Source organism: Eulemur rufifrons, chromosome 2, assembly GCF_041146395.1.
Source record: "Eulemur rufifrons isolate Redbay chromosome 2, OSU_ERuf_1, whole genome shotgun sequence".
Taxonomy (NCBI): domain Eukaryota; kingdom Metazoa; phylum Chordata; class Mammalia; order Primates; family Lemuridae; genus Eulemur; species Eulemur rufifrons.
Window position 1 is genome coordinate 93260754 of NC_090984.1, and position 27122 is coordinate 93287875.

General features: G+C 45.7%; 1 protein-coding gene across 1 annotated transcript in view; it reads left to right on the forward strand.

The window, feature by feature from the left end:
* FNTB (farnesyltransferase, CAAX box, subunit beta) overlaps nucleotides 1–19840 on the forward strand; it is a 59796-nt gene extending 39956 nt beyond the window's left edge. Inside the window, exons 8-12 of the mRNA XM_069487610.1 lie at nucleotides 5167–5296; nucleotides 7870–8002; nucleotides 14676–14787; nucleotides 15623–15737; nucleotides 18343–19840. Coding sequence (XP_069343711.1) covers nucleotides 5167–5296; nucleotides 7870–8002; nucleotides 14676–14787; nucleotides 15623–15737; nucleotides 18343–18474 — 622 coding nt within the window. The 3' untranslated portion in view covers nucleotides 18475–19840. The remainder of the gene's footprint in view (nucleotides 1–5166; nucleotides 5297–7869; nucleotides 8003–14675; nucleotides 14788–15622; nucleotides 15738–18342) is intronic.
* The last annotated feature ends 7282 nt before the right edge of the window (nucleotides 19841–27122 follow it).

Consider the following 27122-nt stretch of genomic DNA (forward strand, 5'->3'; position numbering starts at 1 on the left):
GTATCTTGGAATTGTCATGTCACATTTTTCTCTCTGTATGTTGAGTGATTTTTGGATTGTATACTGGACATTGGGATTCTATGTTGTAGGTGTAATACCACACAATGTCATGGATTCTGTTAGATTGCTCCAAAGGGTGTTGGTGTTTTTGTTTTAGCAGGCAATCGACTTGGTCAGACTCAAACCGCAAACTGCCACGCCTGGCCTGTGGGGAGCGGTGGCTCGGGTCTCAATACTTAGAAGCTGCTCTCCGATTGCCCAGGGCGGTTGTGATTTAGAGGTCAGGCAGAAACCTGAACTGAATTTAAAGGGAGAATTTGGGGCTTTCCTTCTTTGATCCTCTTCTTTCTGGATTCCTCCTCACTTCCTGGCCCAGGCCTCTTTCTCCTGCCAGAAAGGTGGCTGGCTTTCTATTAGACTCCTGGTCTGCTGTCGCCCCTGGGCTAGTGTAGCCATGCTCGGGGCAAACACAACAGGAAAAAAGTGGGGGAGGGGGAAAGGATGAACTCCTTGCTGTGGTCTGCTCCAAGTTTCAAACGCCACCAAAATCTGCTTCCCTCTTTTCAGTTACCAGGGCCCTCGGGAAGCTGTTTTTTGTATTTTGTTCGGAGTATATAGCTGTTACTTGCAGGAGGATTGGTTTGTTAGGCACTTGCTGGACATGGAACTCTGACAGCCTGGGTTTGAATCCCAGGTTTGCCATGTATTATTAGCTTTGTGCCTTGGACAAGTTATTTAACTTCTCTGTGTCCCATAGTTTCCTTATGTTGAATGATGGGATGTTGAATTTTTTATTAAGCTGAAATACAAAGAAATCAAGTGGATTCCACTGTGCTCTACTGTCTGGCAGGGCCATTGTGATTCTTGATCCTCTGTGTGTTTTGTTTTGCTTCTCTCTGTTTTCCTCATTCCCATCCCATCCCTCTCTAGGGGATTTTGGAATCTTTATTCTTGCTGTTTGGAAACTTCACGATGATGAACCTTAATGTGGATCATTTTTCATTCATCGTGCTGGGCGCTCAGCAGGCCTCTTCAGTTTGGACGTGCACGTACTCCAGTACCAAGGAACTTCACTGTAGTGTTTCTTCAATAATTTCTTCTCTTCCATTTTCTGTTTACTCTTTTTAAATAACATCCTATTAGTAGAATTGATCTTTTAATTTTTCAAAGTATTTTTTTGTTTGTTTGTTTCCCATCTTTTAATCCTTCTCCTTATACTTTCTGAGGGATTCCCTTATCATTTATCTTCTAATCCTTTGAGTTTTCTTTGTTGTTGTTGTCGTCATTGTTTTGTGGTTTTTTTTTTTTTTTTTGAGACAGGCTCTCACTCTGTTGCCAGGCTGGAGTGTAGTGGTGTCATCATAGGTCACTGCAGCCTCAATTCCTGGGCTCAGGTGACCCTCTTGCCTCAGCCTCCCAAGTAGCTAGGACTACAGGCACGTGCCACTGCACCTGGCTAATTTTTAAAATTTTTTTTTTGTAGTGATGGAGTCTTGCTATGTTGTTCAGGCTGGTCTCGAACTCCTGGCCTCCAGTGATCCTCCCACCTCAGTCTCTCAAACTGTTGAGTTTTTATTTCTGTAGTCCCATTTTTAATTTTCCAGAGCTCAGTTTTCTCCCCTGAGTGCTTATTTTTTTTATATTTTGTTGTTTTAGGGATATCTCACCTTTGCAGCATTCTTACTTCATATAATATTTTTTTCTAAAGATTTAACTTTTAAAATTTTTCTTCTGCTCCCTGCAATATTTCTTCCAATTTATTTTTGTTTGTTTGTGGTCTCTTTCTCTCTCATGTTAGAGACTTCGGTAAAATACCTGGTGCTCCACAGCTGTCTGTTTATATTTGAGTCCAGCACTAAAAAGCTGATGGAGAGCTACGTGCAAGGGTGGGCTACGACCCAGCTAGTCATTGGAGGGAATTCTCATCTATCAGTGTCTGTAGGGTTTTTTCCTTGGGCTTATCATTTTCCTTAGGGAGGAATCTTCTGGATTCCTGCTTGGAGTATGAGGCTGACAGTCAGCTTTGTGAGATGCTAGTAGGGTGTTTGTGTTCAGATCGTAGATTCTCACTTCACCCCCTTGTTTGGTGCAGTGCCTCCCTCCTGCTCTCAGCTTGGAATCCAGATCCTTTTGACTAAACCTCTGAAACCTCCCATCTTCTGCTGGGTGTGAGGAGGGGACCTGAAGAGTTGATTCTCATATAAGTTTGCAACCAATGAACGTGGTTCAAACTCATCTCACTTTTAGAGGTACCTTGTGTCTCTAATCTTTGAGCCTTTCATTGGAGCAAATCACCTTGCTTTTTGTTGCCTCTCCCCCACCCCCACCCTTTTGCTAGGGAGAGTTCCTCTCTTCTGCTAAGTCAGTTACTTATCTTCCTTCCTTTCTAGCTTTCAAAATTTGGTTATATTCTCTATGTTCATATCCTCTCTGTTCTCTTTACCTTGTGGGTTTATCCCTTTTTAAATCCTTTACTTTCATTTTACTGGGCTCTTATGTTATAGTTAACTAGAAGACACTCCCAAAGAATTTTACTAAATGAAAAAAGCAAGCCGGGCATGGTGGCGCATTCCTGCAGTCCCAGCTACTCGGGAGGCTGAGGCAGGAGGATCGCTTGAGCCCAGGAGTTTGAGGTTGCTGTGAGCTAGGCAGATGCCACGGCACTCTAGCCCGGGCAACAGAGTGAGACTCTATCTCAAAAAAAAAAAAAAAAAAAAACAAGAAAAGAAAAGAAAAAAGCAAGGTGCAGCATGTATCATACACTCCTATCTATGTAAAAACAAAGGGAAGGAAAGTAACATCGCGTGTGTGTGTGTGTGTGTGTGTGTGTCCTCGCGCATAGACAGAGACTGGGATGTAGAAACTGACGGTCACTGCTGGTGAGAGGGATGAGGAGGCTAGAGTGGGCAGGAAACCTTTTCATTATTTATTTTATGCTTTTAAAAGTTTGGACTTTTTAGTTGAAATGGTAATGCTCATTAAAAAAAAAAAAAAGGCTAAGGAAAAAATGTTAAGAGGTTCCTTGTGTATTTTTCATTCATCACACCTTTCAAGCTTGAGCTCTTCCTGTACTCCAAGTAGCTACATGCACTGAAGTGCACCGGAAACAAAACTTTGGGGCACGTGTTTGTGCGGTGGTGGAGGGTGAGGGGGACAGAGGATGCTCAAGCCTCCGTACAGTGAGTGGTAGCCAATCTGTGACACTGCAGTCTGCACTGCTGATCTCCCTGGGCCTGGATCCTCTCTGGAAAAGGCCTGTGAGTTCCCAAGATGCCAGGCCTCTAGGGAGAGGTGCCCAGAAGACATGAAGGTATTACTGCTAACTTTCTCTCCTACACGACATTCTGCTGGCTTTTGGATTAGGTGTCCATGACCTGTGCGCCTGTACTACGGCGGATTGTGAGGCAGATTCACCTCTAAGAAATGCAATTCAGCCGGGCGCGGTGGCTCACACCTATAATCCTAGCATTCTGGGAGGCCGAGGTGGGAGGATCGTTTGAGCTCAGGAGTTCCAGACCAGCCTGAGCAAGAGCAAGACTCCGTCTCTACTAAAAATAGAAAGAAATTAGCTGGACAACTAAAAATATATATAGAAAAAATTAGCCAGGCATGGTGGCACATGCCTGTAGTCCCAGCTACTCAGGAGGCTGAGGCAGGAGGATCACTTGAGCCCAGGAGTTTGAGGTTGAGGTTGCTGTGAGCTAGGCTTGATGCCATGGTACTCTAGCCCAGGCAACAGAGCGAGACTCTGTCTCCAAAACAAAAAAAAGAAATGCAACTCTATGCAAATAATTAGAGATAGTTGGAAGTAAAGTTCTAAATTGTTTAATGAAGATATACCTAAAAGAAAATTTCTTTATTTCACAGATGAAATATGTTTATTATAGACAAGCAAAAAAGAGGAAACCTAAATCACTTGTAATCCAAAAGATAACCACTCTTTTGGCATATAGCTTTCAGAATCCTAGAAATGAAATCATACAGTTCATTATCATTTGATAAACTTCTTTCATATATTCGGAATGTCTTTAAATATACTTCCCTAGCATCATTTGAAATGACTGTCTAGTATTCTGTTGCATAGATGTACCATAATTTACATAACCAGTCCTCTATTATTGAACTTCTGTTTTTAACATTTCACTGTTATAAATTGGAATACAGTAAACATTCTTACAGTCTGATCTTTGGACACATTCTTACTTATTTTGTAAGATTAATGCCTAGAAATGGCCCTATATTGCTGGGCTAAAGATTATGCATGTCTTTGTGATTAGAAAATACATTCTTAATACTTTAACCGCAAATAATAATAATAATAATGATGGATGATTTGAATATGTAAGAAATTATAATTTTTTAAAATAGTTTAATTTTGGCCAGGCGAGGTGGCTCATGCCTGTAATCCTAGCACTCTGGGAGGCCGAGGCGGGAGGATCGCTCGAGGTCAGGAGTTCGAGACCAGCCTGAGCAAGAGTGAGACCCCCGTCTCTACTAAAAATAGAAAGAAATGATCTGGACAGCTAAAAATACATATAGAAAAAAATTAGCCAGGCATGGTGGCACATGCCTGTAGTCCCAGCTACCTGGGAGGCTGAGGCAGAAGGATTGCTGAAGCCCAGGAGTTTGAGGTTGCTGTGAGCTGGGCTGACGCCACGGCACTCTAGCCCAGGCAACAGAGTTGAGACTCTGTCTCAAAAAAATAAATAAATAAATAAATAAATAAAATAGTTTCATTTTGAATAGTATAAAAGTTCATTATAGAAACTTTTTGAAAATAGAGAAAAACAAGAAGGAAAAATATTACCAATACACCTGCCCTCAAAGATCATCAGAATTAGCAATTAGTTTTCAATTTTATTTTAACCTGATGGTTATCATACCACATGTGATTTTCATAACTTTTTTTCAGAGTAATAATTTGAATTACTATGTTTCCTACATAAGTAGACTGTTTCTAAGCTTCTGGGTTTTATTTATTTATTCATTCCCTTATTTATTTATACAGAAAAGGCTTCTCCAAAAGTTAATTAGTTGGCCTGTCTGCACTCATAGTCGTGACGGCTTATGCCTTCATCTGAGCGAACTTTCTCTGCCACCTGGGAAGGTCCTGCCCTTGTGTGCATCCCCTCACCGACCGCTGTGCTTTTCTCTCTCTCTCCTTAGGTGTCAGAACTGGGAAGGTGGCATTGGCGGGGTGCCAGGGATGGAAGCGCACGGTGGCTACACTTTCTGCGGCCTCGCCGCGCTGGTAATCCTCAAGAAGGAACGTTCCTTGAACTTGAAGAGCTTGTTAGTAAGTATCTGTTGAGCTGTCTCCCTGTGAGGCCCCAGGTCACTGGTGGTGTGACTGTACTCAGATAGGCAGGCTTCTGGGAGGGTGTGGCTGTGGGAAGTGCTGACGGGGTTCTAGCCTTGAGCTCACAAACAAGTCCTGGGATGAAGCTTTCTTTAGATGTAGCCGTTGGAGCTCTTGGCACTGGAACAACTGCTGTCTGTCTCGGCTCCCTTCTCGCCTTCTGATCTTCCTTGGAACTTTCTACATAGTGTGTTAGGCCAATTCCAGATGTTCTGCAGACAACTGGTGTGAGCCGGAGTACCTTCCCCATGATTCAGTCTCTTAGAATTAGAGGTTATCCTGCATCTTAGAAAGAATCTCCTAAGAGGAAAAGTTACAAGGAGAGCTTTGAAACATTTTTAAGCCCAGCTTTTATTACCTGCTGTACTATATGAACATTTAGTACCAACATTTAAATGAGTTCTCCAAGCAGAGCTGGGTAATTGCATTGAGAAGGCAACCCAAGCATTTATGTCTGGACTCCAAGCTCCTGGCAATATTGAGAGTGAACTCAGAAAGCAGCCAGCTTCGGGGAGAAAGATCACAAACACACAACACACGCCCCACAGCTACCAAGGAGACCAAGGAGAAAGGTATTCCCTCGTGTGACATTTGGGGAATCTGCACCCCCAAGCATGACCTCAAAGCATATCAGCCGCAACTGACATGCAGCTCCTCTCCCTGAGTCCACACACTGTCATTGTGTGTCCTGTCGTGAGCTAGTTTCTGTCGTACCCTGTAGAGAACTCATAGGCAGAGTATTACCCTTAACTTTAGGAAGCCTCCCTGAGCCAACGCTTCTTAAAGCTTCGCGAAGTCTTGAAAGTTTGTGCCACAACAGCCAATTGTGTTCACTGGGCTTAGAATTTATCAGACATTTTAAAATCTGATCAACAAGGGATGAAACATAAAATTCCCATCTCCCATGCAGAAACAAGGAATATAATTAGTGAATGCCTAAGTTATAATGATAATATTCTAGATGTGAACACTGCCCCTGCTGTTTCCTAGACAGGGGATCTTGGGTAAATTGTCTAATCTGCTTTAGCTTGAGGTTGGTTGGTTGGTTTGTATATTTTTCCCTTCTGTAAGGTAGGGCTAACAATCCTATTCTTTGAAGGTTAAAGGAGGGAATGTATGTTAACAGCCTGGCACATAGTAGGTGCTTAATAAATGTTAGTGTCCCTCTTACCCAAACTACTCCATTCCCTCCATTTGCTTTGGGAGAACTAGGGACCCGTATCTGATGGATTTTATGAATTCATATAGCCAAGAGCAAACTCATGGGTTCAGGTACTTGAAAAAAATAAATTAGTCTGACCTAAAAACACTTAAGCTGTGGTAAGTAAAAAATGAAGAATGGACCCCCCCACTGTAGTTGCTGCTGCTTTTCTTGAGAAACACTTAGCCCACTTTCATTAAATGGCATCATCCCTAAAGCACTGGTTCATTTAAGAACAACTGAGGATATATTAGCACCTGAGTCTGCAGTGCAGGGTTTTATGTCTTTAAGAATTTGGGACTGTGACTCTCTGCGAGTGGGTGTTGCCTTGAACCAGGGATGCGATTTAAACTGTACAGCTGTGAAGGGAGAGCTGGACCCCTTGTCCATCGTGGGTCCCTAGTGGCTGTTTTCAGGAACTCAATCTAGTGAAGACTGGACGCAGGAGCAACATCCTGCCCGGTGCCCAGTCAGTCCAGTGAGGCCGCTCTGTGAGCCTGGGGCTGGTGGCTAGAGCCGCCTGGGAGGTCTGGGAGGGACACGGAAGTGCCCTTATCTGCTCGGCCAGTTGGTTCTGCTTCTTCTTAGAGGCCAAACCCATGACTATCTTGATCTTTGTCGTAGAGTGTGTTCAGAAAACTTGGAGATAAAAGAGGGATGGTGGTGTCATGTGTGACCACTGAGTGACATCAAGAGCTATTTTATAGCTTCAAAGTAAAAGATTTCCTTCTATCAGCCATAGACCTGGGAGAGTTGTCATTTGGTAATCAGGACAAATGGCTTCAGCTTCCAGTCATGCTAGCAACTTGCTAAGAGACTGTGGGTGAATTTCCCCAGGTGCCAAGTGAAAGGAACAGTTTGAGATCATCTGATGAGATAGAGCATTAAAGCTCCATTTATCTGCTTTAATAAACTTCCGTGCGCAAGGAATTGATGAGAAATGAGCCACCAGTGGTCTTGCCTTAAGTGTCCTATTTAAGCCATGTTTATTAAGAGACTTTGCAGGTCTCCTTACAAACCAGCTTGGCCTCTGTATCCTCTCAGCATCGGCACAGCTTTAGAACCCGGGAAAAGGTAGTTGTCTGCTAGGCACTGAGCAGAGATCAATGCTGGTTGCCCCAGAGGGTCAGCTTAAATGCTGCACCCTAGTCTGTGGCCGGGAGTGGGGAGCAAAGGGAAGAAAATCAAAGCACTGAAAGTTGAGTGCCAGGAAGCCAAGAGACAGGAGGCCCCTGGAGATCCTGTCTTGCTGGACTTTTGTGTCTCTTTTAGCCTCCAACTGCCTCTCCCATCTGTGTCTCCTTCTCAGCAATGGGTGACGAGCCGGCAGATGCGATTTGAAGGAGGATTTCAGGGCCGCTGCAACAAGCTGGTGGACGGCTGCTACTCCTTCTGGCAGGCGGGGCTCCTGCCCCTGCTCCACCGTGCACTGCACGCCCAAGGTGAGCGGGGAGCCGTGAGCTGGGCTGCGCGATTTCCCTCTGGTGTTGACCAGGTCCAGAAGCTACAGTGCTTTTTGAGAAAGGGTTGAAATGAGCTCTGTCTGTCCTGGATTGGGAGGGCCCAGTGTGGAACCTCCTGCCTTGGGCCATGCACATGCAGAATAAGGTTCGGTTCCAATGGTTTAGCTTTGTTCATTGCTGCTTTAAACTGGCCATGGCAAAGTGAGCTCCTTTTAAACTGCTAGGAGGAGGTGGAGATGCTGCTTCTGTGTTATCTGGAGGGAGCAGCCCACTCCTGTCCGGGGTGCTAGAGCGGCTAAAACCTCGGCTGGAGGTGAAGCCCCAGTTTCCAACAGAGAGCTGTGTATTGGTTGTGTCAGAGCCGAAAACCCATGCTGTGCACCTGGTCTCAACAGTGACAGAAAAAGCAGTTGCATAAAGGGGTAGAGAACAGAACCCATGGAGAAGGGACCCACATGTCTGGCTGGCTGCAGAGTTGTGTTACCATTAGAAATGTTTTATTTTAAATTCCTTGAACAAGCCTAAATGTGAGTTTGTTCCACCCGTACTGCTCGAATAGAGAAACCCATGGTGGTTTCTGTGGGGTCTCAATTGGGATGCAAAGCTGAAGGAGTTAGATAGCAAAAGCTCTGGGAATGTTTTCTCGCTGTCTCTCGAAACCTTAGACTGCCTGCTGACTCCTGAATCATCTTTCTCACTTACTTTACCTGAGAGCAGGCTGTCTCTGAGGAAACTGGTGGGACAGGAGCAGTCATGGTGCCCTGCTGGTGGCTGATGTTTTCCTGGAGTGAGATCCCTTGGCCCAGAGAGAAGCTGTTCTTTGGACTTTGTTGAGTAATCAGTTGCTCAAACGTAAAAGATGAGATTCTTCTGCCCTTCCCCACACTTTTTCTTCTTGTTGGTTCTTTCTGAGCCCCATTCTTCAGTTTCTTAATTTCCTTTGACTTGAGTTGTGGCCACTTTTGATACTGAATTAAAGTAAGCGGAGCCTCTGTCCTATCTTCCCAGCTGGAGGCCACCGGGCTTTAGGTCTCCGAGCATTGAGGCATGTAATTCCCAACTCTGTAGCCTGCAAATCTCTGACTACTGACAGGAAAGTCAGGAATTCCCTGAGAGCCCAGCGTTTCCAAAACAGAAATAAGTTGGGGTTTTGGTGATCTTTTTCGTTAGAACTGGTAAGGTCAAGCACCTGGTAAAACCGTCAGTCTCACCAGTCTATCCCTGGCAGGGATCAGGGGCAGTAGTTCTGCAATGCCAGGAACACCTAGAGCACTGGCTGCCGAAGTCGTCTTCCCGGGGGGCCGCTGGTTGGCATTTTGTTTATTGCAGCACAAGTTGTGGAGGACTTAGTCACATTCAAAGCGTTGCCTGTGAATCTTGGTTCTTCCAGCTTTTTTCATTGCCTGGGAGAAGGCCCGCGTTGGGCCTGAGGCTCACCTGCTTCTCAGACACAGTGAGTTTCTTGGACTTGGCACAGACAGGGGTCTGGGAAGAAGGGAGGTGCTGTGAGTAGTGGGCAAAATATGGACTTTGGGAGTCAGAGGAGATGCAGTGTAGAAAGATATTCGCAATATATTGTGATCATATCAAAGCAGTATGTGTGTAATCCCATTTTTTTAGTGAAGAATCGACTCCAAAAAAATCAATCGAAAGTATCTGGGATGTGAAATCGTAGGTGGTGGTTGTTTTCTTTCTTGTTTGTGTTTCCTCATTTTTCTACAGTTGATGTGTTTTTCTTGCATAAAGACAAACAAAAGGTATTTTACAACAGAAATTCTAAAAACAAGTAGCAAGGTGGGGAAAATATTTGTGACAAATGACGAAGAGGAATTAATTTGAAGAAAATCGTACAAATCAGTAAGAAATGGATGAGCAATCCAGCCAAAAAAACAGGCAAAGGATTTAAATAGACAGCTCCCCTCAAAATAACTGTTACTATTACTTTTTCTACTACAACCAAGACGACTGCTGGTAGCTGAGACTCTGTGCTGAGTATTTCACTTGTATTTTCTCACTTGATCCTCAGAACAACCTATGAAATAGGCCCCATCGTTGTCTCCATTTGACAGACAAGGAAACAAAGTACAGGGAGGCTGCGTGACTTGCTTTTTAATCCTGATTGGCACCCCCGGGGGTTAGTGGGCGGTTGTGTGACTCCAGCCTAGCTGGCGTCACAGCCCTGCCCTGCTTGTCACCACTACAGCTGGCCATGAATCCACCGAAAAGTTGTTCAGCTCACTTGTAGGTAAGGAAATGCAGATCACAACAGTGAAACTATTTTTATTATCAGGGATTAAAAAACTTGATACCCCTATATTGGGGAGAATGCGGGAAAACAGGCACTTTTGTACTGTTAGTACAAAAGTTAGAGGATGTGGATAGGTAAATCATTTTTTGGAGGGCAGTTTGGAGATACCTGTTTAAATTATAGGGGCACTTACTCTTTGAACCCAGCAAGTGCACTGTGAGGAATTTACCTGCAGAGATGTTAGCAAAGGATTTATATTGAAATGTGCTTTTATATCAAACAACCTAAATGCCAGTCAAAAGGTTAAGGGTCAGCCAGGAATGGTGGCTTATGCCTCTGTAATCCCAGCTACTGGGGAGGCTGAGGTGGGAGGATCACTTGAGCCTGGGATTTTGAGGCTGCAGTGAGCTATGATCAGCCACTGCTTTCTAGCCTGGGTGACAGAGTAAAAAGCAAAAAACGTTAAGGGTTAAATAAATTATGATGATCTCTCCAAACAATAGCTGCATACAATGGGCTGATGTGGAGAGGAAAACTCTCCAAGATCCAACGTGAAGTGTAGGAAGCTGGGCCTGGAGCAGTCCCTGTGCATACAGGCTGGGGTACGCACAGCTTTTCCTGGAAGCCTACACAAAACCCCTTTAACAGCGGGTATGTTTGGGTTTAGGAGGGTAGGAGACAGGGATGGAGACTGACTTTTTAAATTTTATATCCTTTTGTGTACTGTTTGGTAAACGAAGAAATACATTTTTCAAAGGCATCGAGCATATTGCTAACTAAAAAGGGGGAAAAAGCCTCAACATGGTGCAGGACATGAGTCTAGTTCATATCCTGACTCGGCGAGTGACTGTCAGTAGTTCCGTGCCAATGACTACCTTCCCCATGCAGAAGGCAGCATTCGAGTAGAAGAATGAGTTATTAATAGCTTAAAAATATGAAATGCTGACTAAATCAGTGAGTTGTTTTGTTTTTTGTGGAGCAGTAAGAAAGCAGCAGAACTGTGAGTTTCTCTCGGGCTTGATAGCTACTGGCTTCCTGTATGTTCTTCGGGGTAACCCCCTAGGTCTTTTCTTGCCCACCTGTGAAGTTGAGCTACAGATGGCTGCACCTGTCAGTTATGGTTTGGAAAGACTTTTGATTTCTTAGATAAAAGGAACCTTTGAAATGCAAAATGACATTAGAATGGGGATCTGTAATTTAAGGAAGAGATAAAGGATTTAAAAGGCTGACTCCAGTGCATGGTTATCACCCCGTAATCCTGTCTCCCTTCATCTTGCTGTGATTCTGTGTGCCGGTCTCCAAACGCAGGTTGTCTGCGAGCTCCTTATACAGTTTATGAACTTGGAGCTTTTGAACTTAATGTAGGAAGTAACTGAAAGCATCTGTAATCTTTTTAATAATAAACATAGCATTTTCTTTTCAGATTCCAATTTTAGCCATAGGTTATCATTTACCTTATAATAATAGTCTTTTATTTATTATAGGATATGAAATAAATGCATATTTTATACAGGTGTTTAATGCAGTTTCCTAAAGTTTAATAAATATGCTTTTTAAAATAACAGCTTTATTGAGTCTTAGCTGAAGCAGCTCAGCTAGGAGAGTGTTAGACTAGAGATATAATTCGTATACTGTACAATTTATTTAAAGTGTACAATTCATTGGTTTTTAGTGTATTCAGAGTTGTACAGCCATCACTCCAGTCAATTTTAGAACATTTTTATCATTTTATCCCCCTCCCAAAAAATCATATACTATTAAATATACTTTTTTAAAGAAGAAATCACAAAGGAAAAATCAACAGTATGATTACAGCATAAGTGTAAATTTTTTTTTTTTTTTTTTTTTTTTGAGACTGAGTCTCACTCTGTTGCCCAGGCTAGAGTGCCGTGGCGTCAGCCTAGCTCACAGCAACCTCAAACTCCTGGGCTCAAGTGATCCTCATGCGTCAGCCTCCCAGGTAGCTGGGACTACAGGCATGTGCCACCATGTCTGGCTAATTTTTTCTATTTTTAGTTGTTTGGCTAATTTCTTTCTATTTTTAGTAGAGACAGTGGTCTCGCTTTTGCTCAGGCTGGTCTCAAACTCCTGACCTCGAGCGATCCTCCTGCCTCGGCCTCCCAGAGTGCTAGGATTACAGGCGTGAGCCACCGTGCCCGGCCGTAAAATATATTTTTTTAATTAAAAAAAATTTTAAGTCCACATAGCCAAAACAGAAGAGCAAAAGGGGGAAAACAGGTACAGCATATGATACAAAAGGAAAATCTAATAAACTAGATTAATAAAATGGACTATCGGCTTTTAGAAGACAAAAGACCAATATACACCTTCAAAAGGAAATGTGACTAGTACACAAAAGTTATGGAAAAATTTTACCCTAATTAGGAATCAGAAGCATGCAAATCGAAAGCAATGAGCAGGCACTATTTCTTTTTACCATTTTAATTGCCGAGAACTTTTTTATAGTGACTTATGAGGAGGAAGGTACAGTAAAATTTTAAATTTTGCTGGCAGCCATATAAATTCTCAAAGCAGTTTATTAGTACCTATTAAAGACTTTAAAAGCATTTAACTGAATAATTCCACTGTGGTCAAATATCTGCAGAAAATAACCCTAAGCATAGAGAATATTCACAAAGGTGTTCAATGCAGCATTTCTTAGAATCGCAAGGAACTGCACGCAGCCTTGGAAGCAAGTGAAAGGTAGAGTGAAGTCCCATCATATAAGTTATGTATCTTATACAAAGTCAACCGTGCTCACAGGTAGGGAAAAAGGAAAGGAATTCAAATAGTGCAGGTGCTTCAGCCAGCATGAGGAGGAAGGGCAGGTGTGTTTCCCCTTGGGTCGGGATCAACTTCTTATGCTGCTTGAGGTGTGCCTGTCTTGTTGGGCTGGCGTGACTCGGCTGTTGAAGATGAGTGGCTTTTGCTCACAGCCTCCCCACGTCAGTCAGCCACTGTCCCTTATTGAAATATTCCACAATTAAATATTTTCCTTATATATTCTTTTTTAGGCTATATATACACACCATAAACTTCTATGAATCTTTACCATATAAGTTTATATACTCATATATTGCCATTTTGGGCTCAGTTCCTTTGATGATGCAGTTAGTTTATGCCTCCATGTAGTGAAATACTGTATGTCTAGTCAGAATGATGGTCATGAAGATTATGTAGCAGAATAGAAAAGTTTATGCCTATAGTGTTAAATGAAAAATGTAAGATATGAATTTATAACCAGAGAGAAAAATACATAGAAGCAAAGAGATTGCAAGAAAGAAAAATTAGCTTTCAATTGCCACTTACAGATTCTTTGGCATCTTTTATAGCCCAAATATCAAAGTATAAAAATTTTATTAAAGACTTTACATACATCCTATGTGTACTTAAAAAAAAAAAGAAAATCAATTTCCACACACCTGTTGGCACCTTGTCCCTCCTCCCTACTTGATAACCGTGAGGCCCACAGCATCTTTGACCGTGCTAACCCAACGTGAGCGTGAAGAAGCCCAGTCGCCTGTCAGTACCATAGTATGATTACCGGAATGGCCAGGTTTTGCTTGGGCTGTCATATGACGCAGGAGGGCGGTTACTAGTAATGCTTCTTAGGAAAATTTTTTGAGCCAAGAGAAAATTTGGAGAATTCCCTTTAGAGATAGATTAAATTCAGGCTTAGAAAAATGGGGGAAAGGGGCGCCTGGCTAGCTCAGATGATAGAGCATAAGAACCTTAATCTCAGGGTTGTGGGTCTGAGCCCCACACTGGGCACAGGTTTAGCAGGGCATGATGGCGTGTGCCTGTAGTCCCAGCTACTGGGAAGGCTGAGGCAGGAGGATTGCTTGAGTCCAGGAGTTTGAGGTTGCTGTGAGCTATGATGATGCCACTGCACTCTAGCCCAGGTGACAGAGTGGGACTCTGTCTCAAAAAAAAAAAAAAAAGTGGAAGAACAAACAGACTTTATTACCCCTGTTAAGAGTTCACTTAGCTAATGAGAGTCTGATGAACAAGTTTTGGAGGTGTGCTAGAGGAAATGTCTTTAAAAGCCTGGAGTAAAGAGTCATGGACCAAGTTGGGGGCAGTTACCGAGGTCCATTTGGAAAGCTGAGCTAAGCTGCTAGTTCACTGCCTGCCAGACACATGGTTTAGGATTGCCATCCAAGTTAAGGTGCACACTTCAAGAAAGTGAAAGTGCCACTTTGAACTGCTGCTCTTGGATGCACGTCAAGGTTCAGGAGAAGGGACATGTGGTGCATGGGACGCAGGTGAAGTAGCAAGTGGACCAAGAATGAGTGGAAAAGGAGGGGGAAACCTTCAGCGTTCCCACTGCATGATAAAGTACAAATGAGGCGCCAGTACTTGGCTGGACCCGCCAGGCCCTTCTGACCCTTTGCCCTTCAACAGGTGATCCTGCCCTGAGCATGAGCCACTGGATGTTTCACCAGCAGGCCCTGCAGGAGTACATCCTGATGTGCTGCCAGTGCCCTGCCGGGGGGCTTCTGGATAAACCCGGCAAGTAAGTGCTTTCTCTCCGGGGCGGGGGGGGGTGCAGGGGAGACAGGCGTGCACCTGAGGCCTGCTCAGAGCCTGACTTTTAACAGCCGAGGGGTCCCTTTCCGTCGGCTGCTTAGTGCCAGCGTTGCACGGAGAACAGCACCCCTTCGAGTGTCACTGATCTGGCACCTTGGCTGCCCATCTTGTCCCCCAGCTTCCACGTGCCAGCCCCCGCCTCGACCCCAGAGAGGTAAACAGATCGCTGGGTTGGTAGCTTTTCTCCCCAGACCCTTTTTTTAAGAAACCTGATTTAAATAGAATAGGATACTACATGTTAAAACCCCAAAGCATTGTAAACAGAGATTATAGTCCCAACAACTACTACAGAGTAGGTTAAATTACTGAACTCGAGTCTGGGATGCCGTAATAAAAGAAAAGGGGAAATAAGTCCTGTCCCCCGTGTCACTCACCCTTCATACCGACCCCAAACACACATTGTGCTGCTGTTGGCACAGGGGAAGGCCTGGCCCAGCAATTTTTCAGAAAGAATTTGGCTCATATCTAGATATTTTGATATTTTTCTAGAGAAATATATTAATTAAGCACTAGTACAGCCACTAGAGAGCCCCTGCCAGAAGACAGCTGGAGTGACCAACTGTAAAATTACTGTTCCCACTGGGCAGGGCTGGAGAATGGGGCTTTTAAACACACTGCTGGGACAAACCATGCTCCCTCCAGCTACATGGAGGACAAGGGGACTATGTGATTGCACCTCGGGCCTTGGAATTGGTGTGGCCGTGTTCAGGGACATGTGGGCCACAGAGGAGCACCTGCTCAGAGCTGCCCCACCCTTCCAGGTCACGCGACTTCTACCACACCTGCTACTGCCTGAGCGGTTTGTCCATAGCCCAGCACTTCGGGAGCGGAGCCATGCTGCACGACGTGGTCCTGGGGGTGCCTGAAAACGCTCTGGTAAGACGGGCAGGGGGCTTCACACCCCTTCTTCACAGGGTCCCCCGGGCCAGGCGGCTTCCCAAGTGAGCAGCCACTCAGATGCTGCAGAGCTGGCTCCGTGCATGTCCCGTGTGGACAGGCTGGGACGCTCAGGGTCCCCGCCCTCCTCGTGTTGTGCAGCCTGTTAGCGAGGATGTGACTGCGGAGGACATGCACCTCCGGGTCAGCCCAGGGTTCCAGTGGGCACTCTGACCTCTGGCAGAGTTGTCATGCCTTCATCCCGGAGTCAAGGACCTGGCCCACCACTTCCATTCATTCCCTCTCGAGGAGGCCACAGTTACTTGTCACTCCGAGGCCGTGAGTTCAGCAGGCCCGTGACGGCATCCGTGGCTGACTGTCTCTCGGAGGTCTCAGCTTACCTGCCCTCTCTTCAGAGAATGAGATCCCTGACGCTGTGCTGCCGCGCCTCGTTCATTCCCTCCATAGCGCTCATCACAATCGGCGACGCATCTGTTCCATGCGTGGTTGTCTGCTTCCCTCAGCATACGCCAGCCTGGTGAGGGCAGCGATGCTCACATGCAGCCAGTCCGCAAAGCCTGGCACAGGAGCCGCTCTGAGCCTAGACGTGCCCCAGCGGAGGCTGTCCACAGTGATCACATAGCAGGGCCTGTGCAGGCTGTCATGAGCGCGTGAGCGATGTTTTCTCATCTGTGTCATTTTAACTTTCCCCGTTTCTCTTGGGAAATATTTCAAACAGAAGAAACACGATGGCCAGTAGACAGATGGAAAGATACACAGCCTCATTCTTTTTTATTTATTTATTTTTTTGAGACAGAGTCTCGCTCTGTTGCCTGGGCTAGAGTGCCGTGGCGTCAGCCTAGCTCACAGCAACCTCAAACGATCCTTCTGCCTCAGCCTCCCTAGTAGCTGGGACTACAGGCATGCGCCACCACGCCTGGCTAATTTTTCGTATATATTTTAGTTGTTCGGCTAAATTCTTTCTATTTTTAGTAGAGACGGGGTCTCGCTCTTACTCAGGCTGGTCTCAAACTTCTGAGCTCAAAGGATCCACCTGCCTCGGGCTCTCAGAGTGCTGGGATTACAGGCGTGAGCCACCGCACCCGGCCAACAGCCTCATTCTTAATCAGAGAAAATCTGGCTGAGCGTGATGGCTCACTCCTGTAATCCTGGCACCCTGGGGGGCTGAGGTGGGAGGATCACTTGAGGTCAGGAGTTCAAGACCAGCCTAAGTAAGAGCAAGACCCCATCTCTATTAAAAATAGAAAAATTAGCCAGGCATGGTGGCGCATGCCTCTAGTCCCCCAGCTACTCAGGAGGCTGAGGCAGGAGGATCGCTTGAGCCCAGGAGTTGGAGGTTGCAGTGAGCTATGATAATGCCACTGTATTCTACCCAGGGCAATAGAGTGAGACTCTGTCTCAAAAAAAAAAAAAAAAGAAAGAAATCAGAGAAACAACTGTTAAATTTTTCTAAATCTTAACATTTCTCCCTGTTTGCCTCTTATGTACCCCAGGGGTAACCCTCTCCTAAATTTGACATGTATCATGCCTACAGATGTTTTTGTACTATAACTACACATATGTATCCATGAATAACTATGCAATTGTTTTGCATGTTTTCAATTTTTTTCCCCCTGATTAATGGGAGGGCTTCTATCATTTCACCACTAAGTGTGGTACTATAGGCTGGTGATAATTGCTTCCTATCAGGTTGATGTTCTCATGTCTCAAACCTAAAGCTGCTCTTGGGTTTCAGTGATATAGAATAATATAAAAATATAAATATGAGGCCGGGCGCGGTGGCTCATGCCTGTAATCCCAGCACTCTGGGAGGCTGAGGCGGGAGGATCGCTCCAGGTCAGGAGTTCAAGACCACCCTGAGCAAGAGCAAGACCCCGTCTCTACTGAAAAAATAGAAAGAAATTAGCTGGACAACTAAAAATATATAGAAAAAAGAATTAGCCGGGCATAGTGGCACATGCCTGTAGTCCCAGCTACTCGGGAGGCTGAGGCAGAAGGATTGCTTGAGCCCAGGAGTGTGAGGTTGCTGTGAGCTAGGCTGACACCACGGCACTCTAGCTGGGGCAACAGAGTGAGACTCTGTCTCAAAAAATACATATATATAAATATGACCTGACACCCTTATTGCATAAAGGACTGTGGTCCTTTTTCTTGATTATAAATGTAAACATGTGTTCAATGTTTTAATCAGAATATATAAAAATAGAAAATTAATAATCACATCACTTAATAGTTTGATATATGTCCAGTTTTTGCCTATTTATATCATGTCTATAACCATTTTTAAAAGTTTGAGATAGTGTTGTATACTGTTTTTCACAATGTTGGAAGCATTTGCCCATACCATTAAATATTTAAAAGCATGTTTTTAATGGCTGTATAGTATTCCACATCCCATGTACTATCTAAAATGTTTTTTTAGAAAATATCCTATTTTTGATCATTTAAGCCTTGGGTAATCTTTGTGTGTATCTCTGATGATTCCTTATATGAAATTCTTAGAAGTGCATTTCATGGGGCGAAGGATGTGCCTGTTCCCAAGGACACCAGGGTGACTAACCGGCATCTGTCCTTCTCTTCGCAGCAGCCCACTCACCCCGTGTACAACATTGGACCAGACAAAGTCATCCAGGCCACCACGTACTTTCTGCAGAAGCCAGTCCCAGGCTTCGAGGAGCATGAGGATGAGGCAGTAGCAGAGCCTGCAACGGACTAGAGGACGTGGGTCCCCCTGGCTCTGTGCTCACCCGTCTCCCCAGTCAGACAAGGTTTATACGTTTCGATACATTCTGTGTTACACAAGCCTTAGCCACTATGGAGCTGTGGTTCTCTTTGTTCTTTCTTGTACAACAAAACAAAACCAATGGCTCTAGGTTTGGAGAACACAGTGGTGTGGTTTTTAAAATTCTTTCCACCTGTCAAACCAAAAATCTATCAGCCCATGTGGCTGGGGAGCAGTGCATGCTGGGAGGAAGCAGCCCCTCCCTGCCAGCGTCCAGCCTGGACAGGCCGGTTGCGATGAATGGTGTCTGAGTATTACAGCACCCAGAGCTGCTGCTGTGACTCCCACTTGCATGCCACCATTAAATCGACAGACAGGGTCCCTCCCAGGGGTGGAAATAAGTCCATTCCATGCCAAGGGCGGCGGTGGGGGGGGGGGGGGTGGGGGGGTGGATTTGGGTCCCACCAAAATGAGTTCTCCGGAAAAGACCATGATGGGGCTGCACCAGGCGCTGCCTCTGCCTCTCACCTCCCCCCCTGGTCATCTGCAAGGGAAAGGAGCTGGAGGTGGGGAGAGAAAGGTCTTGAGTTGAGTTCTTCCCCCTCAACACAGGAGAACTACGTGTCCCTCCAAAGCCACACTTGGTGCACAGGCAAGGCTTGTTTCAGCCCAGGTGAGGCAACCAGACCCAGGAAGCCAATTATGAGTGCAAAACGAGCCTCTCGTCCAGCTCTGTGCCGGAGGAAGCAGCCTCCAGGGTCCCCCATCATGTACCGAGGAAAGCCCTGATGGCCTCAAGGCAGCGCCTGCAGCCCATGGCCATTCTGCGTGTTTCCATCTTTCTTCTGCCAGACTCCTAGCCCAGCCTCCTCCAAGACAGTGATGTCTTTTCTCACCCAGAGTATTAACACTACTAAGTCTTTCACCTTAATTTATGACTCAGGATTTATTCACGTCCTGCCCACTCTAGGCTCACAGAAATAAAATCAAGTGCTAGATTAGCTGGCTGCTGCCCAGACAGAGGCCTCAGCCGCTGGCGGTGGCAGTGGGGGGCGCCGCCCGGCATGCTGGGCCCTGGCAGTGCCTCTGCTGCCCCCCACGGAACCCTTTCTCGGTCACTGAGGGTGTCGAGTTGGGTCATCTGTCCACTGCTGTGATCACAGCAAGCCCCGTGTCACTGACCCGGTCATTATGTAAGTGGCTGTGGGCAGACAGGAGCTTAGAGATGCAGCATGAGGCTTTTTCTCAAAAAAACTGGCCCTTTGCTGCCTCTAATTCCCTATTGCTTTGGTGTGTTGGGCTACGTATTTACCTCCTCGAAATAATAAAGGAATAACATTTTCTATGATGTCTCTTGTGATCTGTACCAAGAAAATGCCTTCAGAATGCCCAACGTTGGGTGCTACTGAAGTTTGTTCATGGGGTGGCAAGTCCCCTCTGCGACATTCCAGGCCACGTGTGTCGGCGATTACAAAGAGGTATGACCCGAGTTGTGCCCTCACGCCGTGTCCTCCATTCAAAGCAGTGGGCCTGACCTAACAAGGAGTGGGGAGAGTTGTTCTCCAAGCTCCCTGGAGGAAATTCAGTGTGCTTTGTCCCGGCTCTCCACACTGCGTTTCGTGGGCTCTCCGTGTCTGTCTGTGACCTATGAGCAGCGGGGACTGTGCCCCCAATAGCATTCAGCGTGGGTGGGTGGATGTGCTGGCCGGAGGCAGGGGCTGTCACAGGGACTGACTGGAATCCTGTGGTCACTTGGCTTTCCCCCTCATCTGGTGAGAGGCCCTGTCCCAGGGGAGGCCAAGAAGGTAGGTGCATCATGGCTTAATACGCCTAGAGGGGAGAGAAGAGAGTGTCCTCAAAGGACACCCAAATCCACATCTGGGAATGTAATTCCTGCCTCCTGTGCTATATCCGGTCTACAAAGCAACGTACTGAAATGCATCCTTTCCCGCTCTCTAACAAAAGGCAAAGCCTCTCAATACCAGAAGTCTCAAGATACTGTGAGATTAAAGTAATAATTGGTGTGGTTAAGAGACAGGGACTGCCTTAGTCTGAACTGGCTTTATACCAAGGAGGAGAGATTGGAGCCGGACCCTTAAGGGGAGGTAAAGTTTGACTAGGCAGAGAAGAGTCGTGTTCGTGTACTGGTATTATCTCAGGGGCATTTACACTGATATCCATGAGACTTCCTTTTCTGGAGGGTTTCCTGACTTAAAACAGCCTTCAAGGTGGGTCCTGGCGATAAATTCTCAGATTTATTATGTGGATCCTTGAGCAGAAGACACTGACATAGCATTCCAGGTCACCCCAAATATTTTCCCTTATCAATAAATACAAAACCTCTGCAGGTCTCTGTATCTAGACAGGCCCCAAGTCTCCCCTTAGAGCCCACCTCAGACCCACCCTGAGTGCCGCATGAGTTGGGAAGCCTGCCGGACCCTGCTGGGGGCAGAGGAGCCTTGTGGAGCACAAACTCCCCTGAATAACAACACACATGGACAATATCCCTAGACTGCCCTCTCCTCGTGGTGCCATTGAGCATTCTTTCCTGGCCAGGATGCTTTCCAGGTAACATTAGTGTCAAATGACAAATGTACTCGGTCAGTGAAGCTTGGACCAAACATTATAGTCACCTGCATCCACTGCTCGGTGGCATTCATTGCCTCTAAGTAGGAAGGAGAGCATCATAGTATGATTTAAAACACTGTTGCAATGGACGGAAAACCTGACCCAAACTGGCTTAAAGCACAAAGGAAATGTGTTGACTCCGAAACGGAGTCCAGGAATTAGGTTGGCCATATGAGTGGCTTCAGAAGGTTTCTCACCCTCCGTCTCTCTACGTTACGTCCAACCTCACACTCTCTCCACATGGTTAAAATGGCAGCAGCAATATCTCCAGCCCCTACATCCTCTTGGGTTAAGTTCTGCAGACAAGAGCGCCTGGTACCACCCCAGCCTGCCTTCCCAACAAGTACCATTGCATTTCACTGGCTTTGATCAAACCAAGTGCTTGTCTGAGCAGCAGTCCAGTGGCCAGGAGACAGGGCACTGATGGTCACATGCTTCTCCCACACATGGGAAATGGGGCTTCATTGAAAGCACATGGTCCTAAGAATGGGAAGGAATGAAGTCCCAGATGCAAAGTAGGGTTGCCAAAGGGGGATGGGTGCTCGAGAGGCCACCGTGCTCTAGGACAGTGGATGATCACTGTCTAGACACCTGTGGGGGCACAGCTGGCGTCCACTCCCCTCCCACACTGTGGCAGCCCAAAGTTTGCCTGGGCTTGACCCCTCCCATTGCCAGGCCCAGGCCCTGATAGGACGAAGCCAGTCATTGTCATCTGCCTCTCTGTCTCAGTAGTTTGTCCAGGTTGGTAGTTACCGGGCCGAAAACATTCAGCTTGTCATAGCTTCCGCGACTGATTCAGAGCCCAGTGTGTGATCTAAGATAGTCCAAAGAGAGAGAAGTCCTGGACATTTGATGGTAGGGGAAATGCAGCTCTCTCCTATTAGGGAAGGTAGAATGTGTGGCCTGGGACTCCTGTGACCATTTGCCTACCTAGAAGGAAGCCGGCCTGAGAAACCAACACATGCACAGACCCACAAGAGACTGAGAAACACGGCCTGATCACACAGCTCCCGAGGCCCACGCTGCCTCTGATTTTCAGTTACATGAGCCAGTCTCAGTCAGATTCACTATCACTTGCAACTGAAAGCATCTTAATACAGTCACGGGTCGCTTAACAACAAGGGATACGTTCTGAGAAGAGTGAAGTGATTCTGTTGTACGAGCATCACAGCATGTATGTACGCAAGCCTAGATGGGACAGCCTACTGCACGCCTAGGCTATACGGTGTAGCCTGTCGCTCCTGGGCACAAACCTGTCCGGCACGTTACTGTACCGAACACACTGGGCAACTGGAACACAATGGTAAGTATTTGTGTATCTACACATAGCAAAGGCACAGTAAAAATATGGTGTTATAATCTCATGGAATCACCATGTACATGCAGCCCATCTTTGGCCGAAATGATATCACGTGGCACATGACTGTATATACTAAACTTTACCCCAGATGAGCCACAAGTCCTGTTGTTTAAAAAACACTGACCACCCTCGCCACATCCACCCAAACAATAACCCCTTAGAGTCCCTCCTGGTCTGCTGCCTCTCATCTGATCCCTGACTCAACCTCGTGGGTGAGGCAGGTGTAGGTATTAACTGCATTTTACAACTGGAGAAACAGGTCAGAGAGCTTAAGTGAATCATCCAAGTTTTCCTTGCTATCAAGTGGTGGAGTCTAAAGCTGAGCCCAGATGTGCTGCCTCCAAATCCCATGGTCTCTCCCACCCCAGGCCTCTGCAGGTGAAAGGGGTGGTCTCGGGAACCGGGCCAGTGGTTAACACCTTGGGTTTACCTCCAGGCTGGGTGACAGGCCCCGAATGCCAACCCCCATCTCTCACCAGCATGGGGATGGTGACAGCAAACAACAGGGGCAGGCCCCCCACCCTTCTAATGGTTCGCCCGCTGTCTGCCAAGTGCGTGCCACCCCAGTGCAGAGCGTGACGCCGCGTGACTCGCAATGAGGCGGGTGGTGAGTCAGTCTTCCCGGGAGCTGACCAGAGCCCTGACAGCAGCCAGCCTGCTCCAACCCAGCCCAGCCGGTCTAACCGGTTCCTGGACATCCTCCTTCACTTGCCCGCAATAGCCCCCCTGCCCCTGCGGGGCCTGCGCTCCTCCCTCCTGCTTCTCTGGCACCTCCAAGACCAAAAAACTAGGCAGGGCAGGACTGGGTGCTCCTCACCAGCTCAGCTTAATGGAAACTTGCCTTTACCCTCAGGCTCCCCCTCTCAAAGAAACACAGCTCTAACAAAATAAAAATAAATGCACTTTTTGAAATAAACTATTTTAGAATAGTTTGAGATTGACAGAAAAATTGCAAGGATAGTGCACAGAGTTCCCATATACCCATCAGCTTTCCCTGGGGTTAACATTTTACATCACTGGGGCGTTCGACTAACGAATGAGCTGACATTGATACGTTATTAACTAAAGTCCATACTTTATTTGAATCCCCTTAGTTTTTACCTAATGGTCTTTTTCTGGCCGAGGATCCCATCCAGGACATAGTACATTTAGTCATTATGTCTCCTTAGGTTCCTCTTGGCTGTGACAGTTTCTCAGACTTTCCTTGTTTGTGAAGACTTTGACAGTTTTGAAGAGTACTGGTCAGGTATTTTGAGAATGTCCTTCAGCTGGGATTTGTGTGATGTTTTCTCATGATGAGACTGGGGTTATGGGTTTTTCGAGGAAGAGCACAGAGGTAAAGTGCCATCTCATCACGTATCAAGGGTGCGTGCTGTCAACTTGATTTACATGTTTATGCTGGTGTTTGCCTTGGTGACCGAGCAGAGGCAATGTGTCGGGTTTCTTCATGAGGTTACTCTTTCCCCCTTTCCATGATGCGCCTTTAGAATTATGATATGATGTGTAGCCCACACTTAAGGAGCAGGGAGTTATGCTCCACATCCTTGAAGGCAGACTATCTACATAAATTATTTGGAATTCTACATGGGAGATTTGCTTACTCTCCATTTATTTATTCAGTCATTTCTATCAGTATGAATATTTATGCTCCAGGTTATATTCTAATAACTTTTTATTTTATTGCTCATATTGTTCCAGCTTTGGCTATTGCAAGCGTTTTCCCTGGCACCTGTGTCCCTTTGGTATGCCCCTCCTTTCTTACTCTCAGTAATAATGCATTTTCTTAAGCTTGGCTATTTTAATACTTTATTTTTTAAAATTTTAATTTTTTTAAATTTCAGAATATTACAGGGGTACAGATATTTGGTTACATAAATTGCTTTTGTACCATTTGAGTCAAAGTTATAAGTGCCCATCCCCCAGATAGTGTGCATTATACCTGGTAAATGTGAATCTACCCATCCCCTCTCCCACCTCCTACCTGCTGGATTTCCTATGAATGTTATTTCCGTATGTGCACATAAGTGTTGATAGGTTAGTTCCAATTTAATGGTGAGTACATGTGGTGCTTGTCTTCCCATTCTTGCAATACTTCACTTAGTAGAATGGTCTCCAGCTCCGTCTAAGATAACACAAGAAGTATCAGTTCACCATTTTTTTATGGCTGAGTAGTACTTCATGGTATACACAAACCACATTTTATTAATCCACTCATGTATTGAGGGGGCACTTGGGTTGTTTCTGTATCTCTGCAATTGTGAACTGTGCTGCTATAAACATTCAAGTGCAGGTGTCTTTTTTATAGAATGTCTTTTTTTCCTTTAGGTAAATACCCAGTAGTGGGATTGCTGCATCAAATGGTAGTTCTACTTTTAGTTCTTTTTGAGGTATCTCCATACGACTTTCCATAGAGGTTGTACTAGTTTGCAGTCCCACCAGCAGCGTATGAGTGCTCCGTCTCCACATCCACACCAGAATTTATTGTTTTGGGACTTTTTGATAAAAGCCATTCTCACTAGAGTTAAATGATATCTCATTGTGGTTTTGGTTTGCATTTCTCTGATGATTAGAGATATTGAGCATTTTTTCCATGTTTGTTGGCCATTAGTCTATCTTCTTTTGAAAAGTTTCTGTTCATGTCTTTTGACCACTTTTTAATGGGATTTTTTTCTTGCTGATTTGCTTGAGTTCTTTACAGATTCTAGTTATCAGCCCTTTATTGAATGTATAACATGCAAATATTTTCTCCCATTCTGTAGGTTGTCTCTTTGCTCTAATGATTGTTTCCTTGGCTATGCAGAAGCTTTTTAATTTGATCAGGTCCCATTTATTTATTTTTGTTGTTGCTGTGATTGCTTTTGGGTCTTCTCCATAAATTCTTTGCCTAGGCCAATGCATGTAAGAGTTTTTCCAACATTTGCTTCTAGAATTCTTATAGTTTCATGCCTTAGGTTTAAGTCTGTTATCCATTGTGAGTTGACTTTTGTGAATGATGAGAGGTGTGGATCCTCTTCAGTCTTCTACATACAGCTATCCAATTTTCCCAGCACCATTTAGAAAGCTCAGCGAGATACAAGAGAAAATAGAAACCCAACAGAAAGAAGCCAGAAAAAAATGCAGGAAATGAGTGAAAAATTCACAAGAAATTGAATTATTAAAAAAAAAATCAAACAGAACTTCTGGAAATGAAAAATTCATTCAAGGAAATATAAAACACAGTGAGAAGCCTTAAGAATAGATTAGACCAGAAAGATTCTCAGAGCTTGAAGATCACACCTTTGAATTAAACAAGTCAAAGAGATAGAGAAATAAGAGAACAAAGCCTACAAAGAAATACGTGATTACATAAAGAGGCCTAACATAAGAATCATAGGCATCCCTGAGGACAAAGAAGAAAATACACAAGAGTTGGAAAAGTTATTTGAGGGAATAATTGAGGAAAATTTCCCTGGCCTTGCTAGAAATCTAGATATCCAGGTATAAGAAGCTCAAAGGACTCCTGGGAGATTCGTCACAAAGAGGCAAACACCCTGACACAGTCATCAGACTGGCCAAAGAGGCACTCCTACAGGCCATAATGTGAAGGCACCAGATAACTTACAGAGGAAAACCCATCAGACTAACTGCAGACTTCTCAACTGAGACCTTCATAATGCATCTTAATCATCCCTTTCCTTTCAAGAAGTATTGCATGCTGATAATTGTTCACACCAGGTAATCGGCACATTTGGGTTCAGTATACTATTCTCTCAACTTTTGATGACATTACAGTCCATAATGAGTCCATAATGAGCATTGCACGTTAGTTACCTTGGGTGTGAGAGATTTTGTTACCTCCTGCTATACCTGTGACAGTCTGGGCTGATGGGACAAAGGAAGTGACAGGAGCCTAGGACTTTAGTTCCCAGACCAAGGTTCAATGTCACAGCTCTCTCAAGGGGGAAGGGCTGCAGGGGCAGGCGTGCTGACACCCGGGAACCCTGAGAGGGAGATGCAGTCAGTGATGATAGTACCAGAGGTCTATGCTGTGCTCCTCGCTAGGCTCCCTCTCTGGAGCAGTGGCTGCCATGTGCCTGGACACCGAGGGGCCTGTGAAGTGGCGGAACAGGAATGGTGCAGAGTGGGAGGCTCTGGCCCGCCTTCCCCTGCCTCTCTGGACCGCTGCATTGGGAACCTGAGGCTGGGCTCTCGTGGGGAGGATGAAAAGAGAGACCACCAAGAGCTTGAGGAGCGATGACCTGGCCCCTGCCCTTTGATCCTCCCACGGTGCTGACCCTCTCTCACCAAGGGGCCCGTCTCCTGAACTCCTCTAGCATTCAAAGCCCAGATGTGCACATTTGTGTCATGTGCACAAGTCTCATCTCTACCTACTCTAAGCTTTATAAACCGCCTACACCTCCCCAGTGGCTGGCAGAGTGCTGGGCTGAGACTACGTGCTGCTCAAACACCTGTGGGTTGAATGCATGCACAGGCAACCCCAGAGCAGACCTATCGAGGGCACAGAGATGAACATGCCCCACAGGGCTGGAGTCCATTGGCACGCACATATCTGCATTTGGTATTCATAGAGCAACCGCAACAGGCCAGGCACCGTGCTGGGGGTGCAGCAGCCAGTGTGTGCAGAGCAGTTGCTGATGTTGGGGGAGCTCCCAGT